Consider the following 13,205-nt stretch of genomic DNA (forward strand, 5'->3'; position numbering starts at 1 on the left):
GACATATCACTTCATATACCTACCCAACTAGTTTCTGAACTTGGGTTGTGTCCACTTTTGGACTATTACAAACAATGCAGCTCTGGGCATCCTTGGCCTTGTCATCTGGTTTGCATGGGCATGGGGTTCTCTAGGCGAAGCGCCTAGTGGTAGTATTACTGGGTCTAGGGTAAATATATCTTAAACTTTGAGGGATACTGAATATTCCCGTTATTCAGTTCTAAATATTTCTTGATTTCCTTCAATCCAAGGATTAGTTGGTAGTATGCTATTTTGTTTCCAAACATTTGGGTGTTTTAAAGCTATCTCTGTGTTATTAACCTCTGCGTTAAGCATTAGGATCAGAGAGCCTAGATTTCACACTAGTGATCCTTTGCAGTTTATTGAGGCTTCCTTTTTCTTCTTAAGGTCTATTTCTGTAAACGGTCAATATGCTCAAAAGAATTTATGTTCTCTGTTTGTTGGGTATAAAGTTTTATATTATCTAATAGCTCAAATTTATTATTGTGTTTAGGCCTTTGATATCACTGCTTATTTCTGTTTGCTTGGACTTTCACGTTCTGAGAGTGGTGGGTGAAATTCTCCAGCTCTCATTGTTAACGTATCTATCAGTCCCTACAGTCATAACATTTATCCTTGAGGTTTAAGCTATCCTGCTACGCCACCTTCTGTAACTCCCTCAGTCCAGATGACTCCAACTTCCACATCAATCACTCAACAATTGGACATTCTCAATTCCAGTGAACATCTGTACAACATACTAGCCAAACTCTCTCACAGACACACTCTGGTTTATTCTTCACCCTAAACTACTCTACCTCTCACATCTAAAATGAAAATATCCTAGTGTTGGACCGCAAGCCCCTAGACATGCTGCTCTCTCATTCTTCTACTCTCTCTACATGTACTCTTTTATCTCACTGAGCCCTCCGATTCCTTGGCCTCTCTATTTTCTGCACATCTGCACTCTCCCTCTTCTGTCTCTCCCTCCTGTCACCATTGATTTGGTATGGGGTTTCTCCCTATTATTATTTTTTTTATGGCTGTGCCACGCAGCTTGCTGGGATCTTAGTTCCCAGACCCGGGATGGAACCCGGGCCCCCGGCCACGGCCAAGTCCTAACCACTGGACCGCCAGGGAATTCCCTGGGGTTTCTCATGTTTTCCTTCTTCTCCTACTCACACTCAGGCATACTAAGTGGTCAATACATCTACCACCGCTTATTCTTCTACGCTAATAACACCTTCTGTATCTCCACATCGAGTTATCACCCATAACCAATGAACTGTTGACTTTCAGTTCTATACACTTCTTCATGTATTTCCAGTACCCCTACCTTAGTCTAGGACTTCAGCATCTCTCACATAAATCACTGCTATAATGAGCACTCCATTCTTGCTCCTCTCTGATCCTTTCTTCACATTGCTTTCAGAGTGACATGTCAAAAACACAAATTACTTCCCAAATTAGAGCCCCTTGATGGCTTCTTGTAGCCTTAAGATTGAAGTCTCCACTGCAGTCTCTGGGGAAATGCAAGTGGCCAATAGACACATGCAAACATGTTCAACATCACTAATCATCAGGGAAATGCAAATCAAAATCACAATGAGACATCACCTCACAAAAGGACACACGTAACAAATTTTGGTGAGGATGTGTAGAAAAGGGAACCATCCCACACAGTTTTGCAGGAGTGTAAAGAGTTGCAGCCACTGTGGAAAACAGTATGGATATTTCTCAGGAAGCTAAAAATAGTTTTAGTTTGTAGTTTTCAGAACTACCATACGACCCCACAATTCCATCCCTGGGCATCTATCTGTAAAAAACAAAAACACGAATTCAAAAAGATGCATGCACCCCAATGTTCATAGCTGTGTCATTTACAGTTGCCAGTGTATGGAAGCAATCTGTGTCCATCAACAGATGAATGGAGAAAGAAGATGTGATGTATATATAGAATACTAATCAGCCATAAAAAAAGAATTTTGCCATTGGCAGCAACATGGATAGACTTGGAGGGTATTATGTTAAGGGAACTAAGTGAGACAGAGAGAGACAAATAGTACATTAAAAAGAATTAATAACTGGCTGAATTAATGGACATAGAAATGAATGTAGAAGAGACTTAAGAAAGGGTAAGTCTTCAACAACAGACATCCTGCAGAGAGCAGAGAAAGGGCAGGGCTTATTTGAATACCACCTAATAAGTTGGTATTACTTGGTCTACAGAGCTAGTGGGCCCTTTTGTGTGCGTCTTAAATGCCAAGTTTATTGTGTATGCAGTACAGTCATCAAAATTTTCTTACAGGAATCTGGCATGGCCAGAGTTGGGTTTTAGGAAGGTTGACTTAGCAAGTACATGAAGCATGTATCTGTGGGGAAAAATATGGAGGTAGGAGGAGGTTAGGAGACTAGGGCAAAGTTCAGGCAAGAAGTAATGAAGGTAATGATACTAAGAGTTGGCAAGAATGTGGAACAAATAGAAATCTCATCCTCTGCTGAGGGGAATATGAACTAGTACAACCGTTTTGAAAGATAATTGGTGTTACCTAGTAAGGTTGAACGTGGGCAGACCCTACGACCCAGGAATTTCATGTTTAGGCCTATACTGTAGATCCGGGTTCCTCAACTGTTGACATTTTGGAAAAGATAATTCTGGGTTGTAGAGAACTGTCCTGTGCATTGTAGGATGTTTAGCAGTATCCTTGTCCTCCACCCACTATATGCCAGTAGCACACCCTCAGTTACGACAACCAAAAGGTTTGAGACGTTATCAAATGTCTCCCAGGTTGGGGCGGAGGGGTAGTGTGTAAAATTGCCCTCAACTGAGAAACTAGAGAAACTCTTGTATGTGGGCATAGGGGGATATAATGAGAAAGTTCATCGCAAAATAATTTGCAAAAGCATAAAACTGGAAACAAGCCACATGTCCATCAACAGGAAAGAGACACACTGTGGAATTTTCATATGGTGGATAAGTATACAGCAATGAAAAGTGATTACTACAGTTGCACACATCAACATGGATAAAGATCACAAACACAAAATTGGGGGGATAGAGAAAGAGCAAGATAAGTAATACGCCTAGTATAATTAGATCTACATGACGTCCAAAATGGACAAGAAATAACGTTATTTAAAGGAACATTCCTCTGCAGTGAATGTATAAAAAAGTGAATTATTAACAAAGTTCAGGATCGTGGTTACCAATGGGAAGGAATGAGGGGAGGAATCTGGAAGGGCACAGGTGGACTTCCAAGGGATTAGCCGTGTTCTAGTTCGCAAGCTTGGTGGTGAGTACACAGGTTTTTATATTATTAAGATACACCTTACATATATGCTATATTATCTTCTGTATACATGAAACAGTTCATAATTTGTCAGGAAGTGATGCGGTGTAAAATAAGGCAGGAAAACGGAGAGAAAGGCAGCAGAGTAAATAACTGGATGAGAGAAAGAGACAGACAGGGAGAGAGAGGGAAGAGCCAACTTTCAGGTACCTCTTCGAAACGTTTTAAACTCATTTTCTTCATAGATTTGGGGATGAAATCAATTCCTTATCTATAAACACACATAATTCATTGCTCAGACTTCTAAGAAATGTACATTTTATGCCTCAAAACCGATCCTACTATATGATGTGATTCACAGGACTGGATAATACCACATTTCACAAAACACCATTGTCTGAGAATCCCGCCCTGTTAGACTTGTAAACGTGTACTCATTTATATTCCTTGGAGTTATAAGCATCTGAAACTAGGCAGCTTAGAGTAAAAGTGATTCTTCATCACTAACTTTAGTGTCATTAGCATATCCCTAACTGGGACAGAACACTGTTTCCAACTCCGGCACCCACCCTGCCCCTCTGTTTTTCTCCCAGTGGTCACCTCTCGGGTAGTGGAATAAAAGGAGAGTTTTTGGATCAAATCCTTTCAGAAGATGGGGCCATAACCAAGGAAAATATCAGAATACCCTAACCTTTCCTGGACGAGGCAGAGAGGGACAAGACAGGTCTTTTCCTAGAAGAAGCACAAAGTTTTCAAGGCTGAAGGACTCACTGAAAACATATTTTATACATGTGGATACAGAAACACCCACAAACACCCAGAGAAGCAGGAAATGCAGGATTTGTCCCTGACCTGATTTAGGGACCGTCTCTGAGAGACTCAGAGAAGCCTGATATGCTAGAGCTAAAGCAAACCCTCAGAGCAGCAAGCCTGAGCTTCCTCCCTCAACATGAGAGGCTTCAGGTGCATCCATGTGGATAACGTAGCCCACTTGTCCTGTTACCTGGATACGCAGCCTTCACCTCGTAGATACCTCTCAGCCCTGAGAGTATAACACTGACAGTGCCACTCAGCCCTCAGAAGCACAGACGCAGTGAAGAGGAACACACATGCCTCTTGGGGCTTGGGACATGGGGCCACCTGGGGAGTAAATTCAGGGCCCTAGGTAACTGGAGCTCGGTAAGGGCCAGGGACATGGACTCCGAGCATGCACCAAAAAAGGCTTATCTCAAAAAGAGTGTGCATGGGTTTGTCTAAAGTGAACCTCCCGGGACTTCCCTGGCAGGCCAGTGGTTAACAGTCTGCTCCCAATGCAGGGGACACGGGTTCGCGGATCTAATATCCTGCATGCCACACGACGTGGCCAAAAAAAAAAAATAATAAAGTGAGCCTCCGAAAATTCTTCAGCCCAGGTAAAGGCCTTTAATATTAACTATTAACTGTAGTTAATACGCTAACTATATTAACACAGAAATACACACACACGCTCCCTGCTGGCATGGCATGAAGCATACGGAACCAAACCAATTTGAGGACTTTCCAGGGACCCTACATGGATAAATTTCTACTTGGACTGTTCTTTCATTAAACAATGGTGATAAAAGGCCTTGTGCCTTTTGTTGTTGTTGTTCTCGCCATGAGGAATACTCTGTGTTACTACATGATAATGCATTTTTAAATATCAACACCTGTGACAGGGGAAAGGGCTGTGGACACCTTACACTCACTTCACTTTAACAGACCTTTATCAAGCATCTACAGAGAAGAAAACACAGTGCTTTAGGAGAGAGAAATCAATAAAAGCCTTTACGTTCCGAACAAGTCAGAAGCTCACACTTTAGGGAGCTGGGGAGATACACACATAAATAAATAATGTTAATATACACTGCATACGTGAGGAACTAGCATAGAAAATAGAAAACGGTATTGATACTAACTAGCAAGCTCTCAAGCAGCCTTAACTAAATATAGAAATAAGGCCTTCTACCCTCAAACTCCTGGTCTTCCCCTTCTCTGATCCTCTGCTCTGCTCAAGTACCACTTCACTTTTTTCCCTTAAAGAGGTTCCAGATACTAGGCCCATTTCCTCTTTTAATTTTCTTTAAATTAGGACATATTTCAGACCTCGACAAAGGCCCAGAAAATGCTACACCCATGCAACCATCAGCCGTCTTAAGAAACATAAGCTTACAAATAAAATTGAAACCCAGTGTACCTCTCCCCAACTAAATTCTCCATCTTTTTCCATAGATTAAACCAGTCTTAAATAGGTTTATTGTTCTCATACACACCTTTCTGCATACTTCATATGTATGCATTACTCCTATGTATGCCTTTTACTACAAATAGATGTATCTATAATCAACTTAGGAATTTTGCATGTCTTTAAACTTCATATGTGCATGGTATCATAATGCTTATATCGTTTTGGAACTAGGTTTCTTCTTTATATATTCATCCCTTCCACTACTGAATCTTTGCCCCTTGTTATAAGCTGAATTGTGTCCCCACAAAAGACATGTTGAGGTCTTGACCCCCGGAACCTGTAAATGTGACCTTATTTGGAAAGAGGGTATTTGCAGGTGTAATAAAGATCAGATGAGGTCATACTGGATTAGGGTGGGCCCTTGATCCAATATGACTGGTGTCCTTATAAGAAGAGAAAGAACACAGAAACAGAGACACAGGGGAAAACACTATGTAAAGATGAAGAGAGAGATTGGAATCGTGCATATACAAGCCGAATGATGCCAAGGACTGACAACAACCACCAGCAACTAGGAGAGAGGCATAGAACAGATCCTTCCTCCGAGCCTCCAGAAGGAACCAACCCTGCCGACACCTTGACCTCAGACTTCTGGCCTCCAGAACGGTGAGAGAATAAATTTCGGTTGTCTTTATCCACCTGCGTTGTGGTAATTTGTCAGGGTAAGCCTAGGAAACTAACACATCCCTCCGGGAGGTCTTTGTGTCTCAGGCCCCTGAGAATTCTAGTGTCTTCCTCAGTCCAGATCTCACCATCCTGTTGTTTACCTGTAATAGTACCAAGTCAGTGAATTAAGGCTGGTCCTACTGTGGGTGTAGTTAAATGTTTCCCCCATTGCTCTAAAGCAGTGGTTCTGAAACTTTAGTGTGCTTCAGTAGCACTTGGAGGACTTGTTAAAACCTGAGGGCTAGCAGCCTACGTTCAGAATATCCAATTCAGCAGGTCTGGAGCAGGGTCTGAGAATTTGCATTTCAAACACGTTCCCAGCTGATGCTGCTGCTGCTGCTCCATGGCAGGCCACTAGCACCATCTGGTCTCCAGGCAAGCTAGGTCATCCATCAGTTTCTTTCAATAACATATACTGGAGGCTGGGCCACCATCTCTATTGCCACACAAGTTGTTTATAATCTAATATTTCAATTTATTTGAGGCTGCTATAAAAGGATGTCAAACAGGCTTACCAAATAGTTGAAAGAAATCCCTTTCAATGACAGTAAGGTGGGCCGAAATAAATAGAACCAAGATACATTGGAGTCAGTGCTATTTATGTAAAAAAAACCGAACTCTGCAGCTTATTCATGTCAAACAAGCTTTTATTTTCAATGTGAACAATACTGTCAAATTTATCTCTCAAAGGTAAGAATAAAGTCAGATGTCAGTTAATATCATTTTGGGATGTTGAATTTTGAAACAACATTTGTATTGTGGGCTAATGAAAACTAGAAAATCCGTGAAGAACAAATTCGTCTTTTCTTTCGCTGTCCACTTCTTTTTATGCCTTCCAACTGTAGGATGAGATAGGAGTCAATTAACAATTGTACACCAATAACATGCACCAGGGACTTTCTAAATAGGAGTCAATACTATGAATATCTGTTGGCTCTCCAAGGAGAAAACAAAACGTTTTCTTCGTGTAACCCAGAACCTTGGTTGTCAGGGTGCACATCATTTCATCACACCAACCTCATCTATCTCTTGCCCACCACTATAAATGCTAGTTTTTGTTCTTGAAAGGCCACTCTGTGATTTAAATGTCTTTCCACCTTAAGAGCCTATGCTCCTTACACAAATCATAAATCCCTTATATTCCCAGACCTCCGGTTTCCGTATCTGTAAAATGAGAAAGAGGCTGTTATCAAACATCCGCAGGTGCAAAAATTGAGAAAGGGAGAAAGAAAGAGTGTGATACTGCGAGAGAGAGAGAGAGATGAGAGAGAAAGGAAAAGATGAATGGGTAGAAGAAAGAGAAACTAAGATTGAATTACCAACTCAGTGATAGCCAATAATCTTACTATGGCTAATTTTCTTTTCTTTTGAATAAAAAATCTAAATTGAAGTAATATTTATGAATTACTCATGAAATGCAGTCTTATTTGAAATCCTTAACTTTTTACTACTTTGTAAGCAGTCACCTTCTCAAAGGCATTGTTATGCCAAGAGACTCCATTTCTGTGGCCAGGTGATGAAGGTTCAGCCAGTGCACAGCTTGGTCGCTTTAGCTGCTTCTCCTCGTGGCCACTCTCTAAATATATAGGTCTCTATATTTTAGACCTCTAAAAAAATATAGGTCTCTATTTCCAGGTCTGATAAATTTCCCATCTGTAGTAGTCTTAAGGCTACAGGACAAAGGACTTGTGGCTGTAAATGAAATACATTTCAGAACACACTTCCTTCTGTACCATCTAGAATACAAGTACATTGTTAACATTGAACTGTTTTTCCAAAATTAAACTTCATCAATTTTTTCTTATTTACTTTACAAAAACTATGAAAAACATGATAGATAGCTAGTGGGAAGCAGATGCATAGCACAGGGAGATCAGCTCGGACCTCTGTGACCACCTAGAGTGGTGGGATAGGGAGGGTGGGAGGGAGATGCAAGAGGGAAGAGAAATGGGGATATAGGTATACTAGAGCTGATTCACTTTGTTATAAAGCAGAAACTAACACACCACTGTAAAGCAATTATACTCCAATAAAGATGTTAAAAAGATAAAAAGTAGATTAAGGATGTAAACAAAACAAAACATAAAGCTGTTAGTAACAGGTATATGTCAGGAATGCTTGCACTATACAATAATACCTGTATTCTCCAGAGCTGCCCTCTGCTGAGACCATATCCAGTTTGGGTCCTTCTTCTGGTTCCTCATTTCCATCCTCTTTCTCTTCATCAGCACTTTCATACTGATGTTCACTCTCTTCTTTAGTGTCGAATGATACGGACTTTGGCATCACAAGGTGGTGGACAACATTTCCCGATTTAAAATCAGCAGCAGAATCTAGTTCTCTGCCCTCGGGAGGATCTGGAGAAGAGAAATATGTCAGAAAATAAATAAATAAGTAAAAAGAATAGCTGGCCATGCTCCTACTGGTTGATACAACACTTCCACGGCCCTCGCACTTCTGCTGCTTGACAGTTTTCACAACACGTTCCCCCTCTTTCCAGCAGATCTCACACACTGCTGCTGATTATTTCTGGCCCTTTGGAGAAGGGATTGAAATCGTCTGATCCTGAGAGCATGTTTGTATGTTTCTGCCAGAACGTCACTGGAAAATGTTCACCCCATTTAAAGACAAATTCTACCGCGAAGCTCATTGATTCCTCAACCACTGAAAAGTGCCCCTGTGCCGTTTCATCATTTTCTCAGGTCATCCTACTGAGAATCTTTACATTTTTAGAAGCCCGTCAGCCAAAAGTGAGGTATGCCATTTGTTTGCCCCTCGGGTGGTTGAAGGCAGCATACTTTTTCTCAAGATCCTAAAGGTCTTTAGAGAATTGGGCTTCTACTTGTGCATATCGTGCCTGAAGGTTTTTGAAAGCTTTGACCCGCTGCCTAACTGCCAGAGGCCAGCGCTGAGCGCAGCCTGCCTTTGCGGCCGATGCCCCAGCAGGGGCTGCAAGGGCCTGAGGCCTGGGCCGCCCCTCGCCAGCTTCGGCCCCGTCACCGGGTCCACACGCCCCAGCCTCCCAGGACTCGGAGGCATCAGCCAGGACCTCGCCCGCCCAGAACACGGCCTCCGCTGCCGGCTCCTCTGCCTTCTGGGATGCCGCCCCCTCTGCAGGTTCCCACAGCTCCCAGGGCAGGGTGCCCTCTGCCTGGTACTCGCTTCGCCAGATCTCACCTGCTTCTCCCAGGTCTTCCTGCCCCTGAGGAGGCGCGGCATCCGCTGCAGGGTCCGAGGGCCATCGGCAGCGGCGCCTGACCATCACGCAGCCAGTGTTGGGGTCGACCAGGACACGGTAGTTGTAGTGCCTGGGCTTCGGATGGCAATGGACCACATCCCGGAGCAGGGACTTAGAACACGCCGCAGAGGCCCCGTGGCCCGCGACCGCTCCCGCGCCCTCCTGCACAATCTCGTCCTCCTCTTCTGTCTCTTTGTCCTCCTCGACCTCCTCCGCAGTTTTGTCCCCCTCTTCTGACTGGTACACATCCTCCTCCTGGTCCTCGATGTCTAATTTAAACTCTTCCTCCTTCTGCTCCTCCGTCCTCTCCATCCCCTCCATCTCTTGTTCCGTGTCTTCCTCCATCTGCATCTCCTCCTCTTCCTCTTCCGTCTCTTCCTCCTCCTTCTCTGTCTCTTCCTCCTCCTCCTCCTCAGTTTCGTCCCCTTCTTCTGACTGGTACTCATCCTCCTCTTGGTCCTCGATGTCTAATTCAAACTCTTCCTCCTCCTCCTCCTCCTCCTCCGTCTCCTCCATCCCCTCCATCTCTTTCTCCATGTCTTCCTCCATCTTCATTTCCTCCTCCTCCTCCTCCTCCGTCTCTTCCTCTTCCTCCTCCTCCTCCTCCACCAGCTCTATATCCCAGTCTTCTTCCACTGTGGCCTGCGTGGCCTCCTGCCCACCATCCTCCCCGCCAAGGGCTCTGGAGGGCCTCAGGGAGGCCAGAAGGGCCGCAGCCCCCTCGACTTCATCCATCCCTCCCGAAGGGGATGCAAGGACCCCGAGGGGACTGGGGTCACCACCCGCCCCGCCACCAGCTCCGTCCTGGCCACCTGGGATTAGCCCGTGCTCCTCTGTGGCAGACATGGCAGGAGGGATGCGACAGACACGGATCGGGCTGCAGTGACCACCGTGGGGAAAATGGCGGAAGCCGGGATGAGTATCGCTGAGGGAGAGGACGCTGTTGGCGGCGGGACCTCTGGGACGGGGTGGGGGCTGCAGAGAAGCCGGCTACATAGGGGACAGGATTCAGTGAAGATACCTCTGGGGGCCCTGCTACAGGAAGGGCAGACGGCCTGCCCACGGAGCGCCCCAGCGAGACTGGGACGAGGAGGCTGCGCAGGGCCACAGGGCGGGAAAGAGCCTGACTGGCTGGTGACGGCAGGCGGACTTTAGAAGGGTCAACGAAGGACCACTTCCTCCACCGCCGGCTCGAAGCTCATTTGCCAGCAGCCAAGGATTGACAGCCCCACCGTCCAATGAGTGATCAAGGTCTTCAGCTTCCCTGGAGGCCTTAAAGGCCCAGCTCACCCTGAGCCTCTGTGAGTGCACAGGAATCCCTTCCTTTTCATTCCACCACTGCAAGCGCAAAACTACAATGTCCCTAAAGGGCGGCGCCCTGGGGTATGGGAACCTGCATGTGTTCCACAACTGCCACCCTGGGGCAGCTCACGCTGATAGAGACACACTTAGTTCAAAAACGAGAGAGAGAGAGGTGTATAGATCAAATCCCAGCAACGCTTAAAACCTCCCACAAGAGAGAGCAAGAGAATTTGGAGGTTTTAATGCTGTTAAGGCTACTTAGAAAAGGACATTCAAAGTCGATATGGATGCAGTGAGAATGGAAAGTGGAAGAAGCAGTAAAGACAGGAGCTGGACAGTGTTTCATCAGGGCTCCCCAATTCACTTGCAGCCTCCAAGAAATGAAGACAGAGAGAGAGAGGGAAGAGAGAGAGAGACAGAGACACACAGAGACAGAGACACACACACAGCGAGAGATACTTGTTTTAAAGACTGAGCACCTGCTCTGCACTGGATTGTGTACACCCCCTGCCTCCCAAATTCATACGATGAAGCCCATCCCCCACCCCACCCCGCCCCCAGGAGATGGTATTTGGAGACTGGGTCTTTGGTAGGTCATTCAGTTGTGAAGGTCAGGAGGCTGGGGTCCACACATTGGGATTACTGCCCTTACAGGAAGAGACCATAGATGGTGCTCTCCGCCCACCACCCCAACGTGAAGCCACAGGAAGAAGGCGGCTATTTTCAAGCCAAAACGAGGGCCCTCACCAAGAACTCCACCATGCTGGCACCCTGACCTTGGGCTTCCTAGCCTCCAGAACTGTAGGAAATAAATAAATGTCCTGTTTAAGCTGCCCAGCCTATGGCATTTTATTAGGGCAGCCTTAGCAGACTAATACAGCATGGCAGACGTTAACAGGACAGGCTTCCTAGAATCATTTCTCGCTCAACAGTCCAAGACTTTTTTTTTCTTTTGCGGTACACGGGCCTCTCACTATTGTGGCCTCTCCCGCCACGGAGCACAGGCTCTGGACGTGCAGGCTCAGCGGCCATGGCTCACGGGCCCAGCCGCTCCGCGGCATGTGGGATCCTCCCAGACCGGGGCACGAACCCGTGTCCCCTGCATCGGCAGGCGGACTCTCAACCACTGCACCACCAGGGAAGCCCAGTCCGAGACTTTTTGTTGTACTCAGCCCCACTTAGCCGAGTGGTCAAGGGTAACGAATGCTGAAAACGAGGAAGCAATCGACAACTATTTTATGCTAATCCCATTTACTACTGTCGCTGGGCACAGAAGCAAGACTGGGTGTTAGCTGTAACATACATGCTCAACTATTTGACAAGAGCTCCAAGAACACACAATGAGGACAGGATAGTCTCTTCAATAAATGGTGCTGGGAAAACTGGATATCCACGGGCAAAGATACTATGTTGGACCCTTATCTTACACCATACCCCAAAATGAACTCAAAATGGATTAAAGACTTAAACGTAAGGCCTGAATCTGTAAAACTCCTAGAGGAAAACACAGGGGTAAGCTCCTTGACATAGGTTATGGCAATGATTTTTTTTTGAAATGACACCAAAACAAAGGCAACAAAAACAAAACTAAACAAGTGGACTACATCAAACTAAAAAGCTTCTGCACAGCAAAGGAAATAATTAACAAAATGATAAGGCAACTGACCTGTGAAGCAGAAGAAAATATTTGCAAATCATGTTATCTGTTGAGGGGATAATATGTAAAATATATAAGGAATTCAATCACCTCAACAGCAAACAAAAAGAGAAAAACCAAAACCAACAAATAATTAATAAAAGGGCACACGGTCCAAATATACGTTTTTCCAAAGAAGACATACAACTGGCGAATAGGTATATGAAAAGGTGTTCAACATCACTAACCATCAGGGAAATGCAAATCAAAGCTGCAATTAAGACATCACACCTATTAGGATGGCTATTATCAAAAGGACAAGAGATAGCAAGTGTTGGCAAGAGTGTGGTAAAATGGGAACCCTCGTGCCCTGCTGGTGGGAAAGTAAAATGGTGCACCCACTGTGGACAACTGTATGGAGGTTCCTCAAAAGACTAAAAGTAGAGCTATCAGATCAGCCAGCAATCCCACTCCTGAAAACAGATCCAAAGGAGGTGATTTCTGTTCTGCTCTCTTATGCTCATTGCAGCATTATTGACAATAGCCAAAGAATGGAGACAACCTAAGTGTTTCGAGCAGATGAAAGGATAAAGAACATATCATATACATATAAAAGACATATAAAAGAATTCTTCTTAAAAATTCATCTGAGGGCTTCCCTGATGGCGCAGTGGTTAAGAATCCACCTGCCAATGCAGGGGACGTGGGTTCCAGCCCTGGCCCAGGAAGATCCCACACGCTGCGGAGCAACTAAGCCCGTGAGCCACAACTACTGAGCCTGCGCTCTAGAGCCTGTGAGCTGCAACT

The 13,205-nt window shown here is 45.0% G+C and overlaps 1 protein-coding gene across 1 annotated transcript; it reads right to left on the reverse strand.

The window, feature by feature from the left end:
* Positions 1–6,854: 6,854 nt before the first annotated feature.
* LOC149744218 (uncharacterized) lies at positions 6,855–10,346 on the reverse strand. The gene is made up of 3 exons (XM_089904904.1): positions 9,205–10,346; positions 8,360–8,579; positions 6,855–7,061 (listed from the first exon to the last, which is right to left on the reverse strand). The coding sequence occupies exons 1-3, from the start codon at positions 10,304–10,306 to the stop codon at positions 7,049–7,051; spliced, it is 1,335 nt and encodes a 444-aa protein (XP_089761030.1). The 5' UTR covers positions 10,307–10,346; the 3' UTR covers positions 6,855–7,048.
* Positions 10,347–13,205: the final 2,859 nt, after the last annotated feature.

The sequence above is a fragment of the Delphinapterus leucas genome, chromosome X (assembly GCF_059928025.1).
Source record: "Delphinapterus leucas isolate spDelLeu-1000000601 "Yukka" chromosome X, BTC_Dleu_Yukka2, whole genome shotgun sequence".
Lineage (NCBI taxonomy): Eukaryota > Metazoa > Chordata > Mammalia > Artiodactyla > Monodontidae > Delphinapterus > Delphinapterus leucas.

What these genes read in the sequence shown, in the direction of transcription:
- LOC149744218 (XM_089904904.1), bottom strand. Translation starts at nt 10,306, where the DNA reads ATGTCTGCCACAGAGGAGCACGGGCTAATCCCAGGTGGCCAGGACGGA. An exon ending in CGGTGACGGGGCCGAAGCTG is followed by an intron (nt 8,580 to 9,204) that starts GCGAGGGGCGGC and finishes TCTCTTCTCCAG; the next exon opens with ATCCTCCCGAGGGCAGAGAA.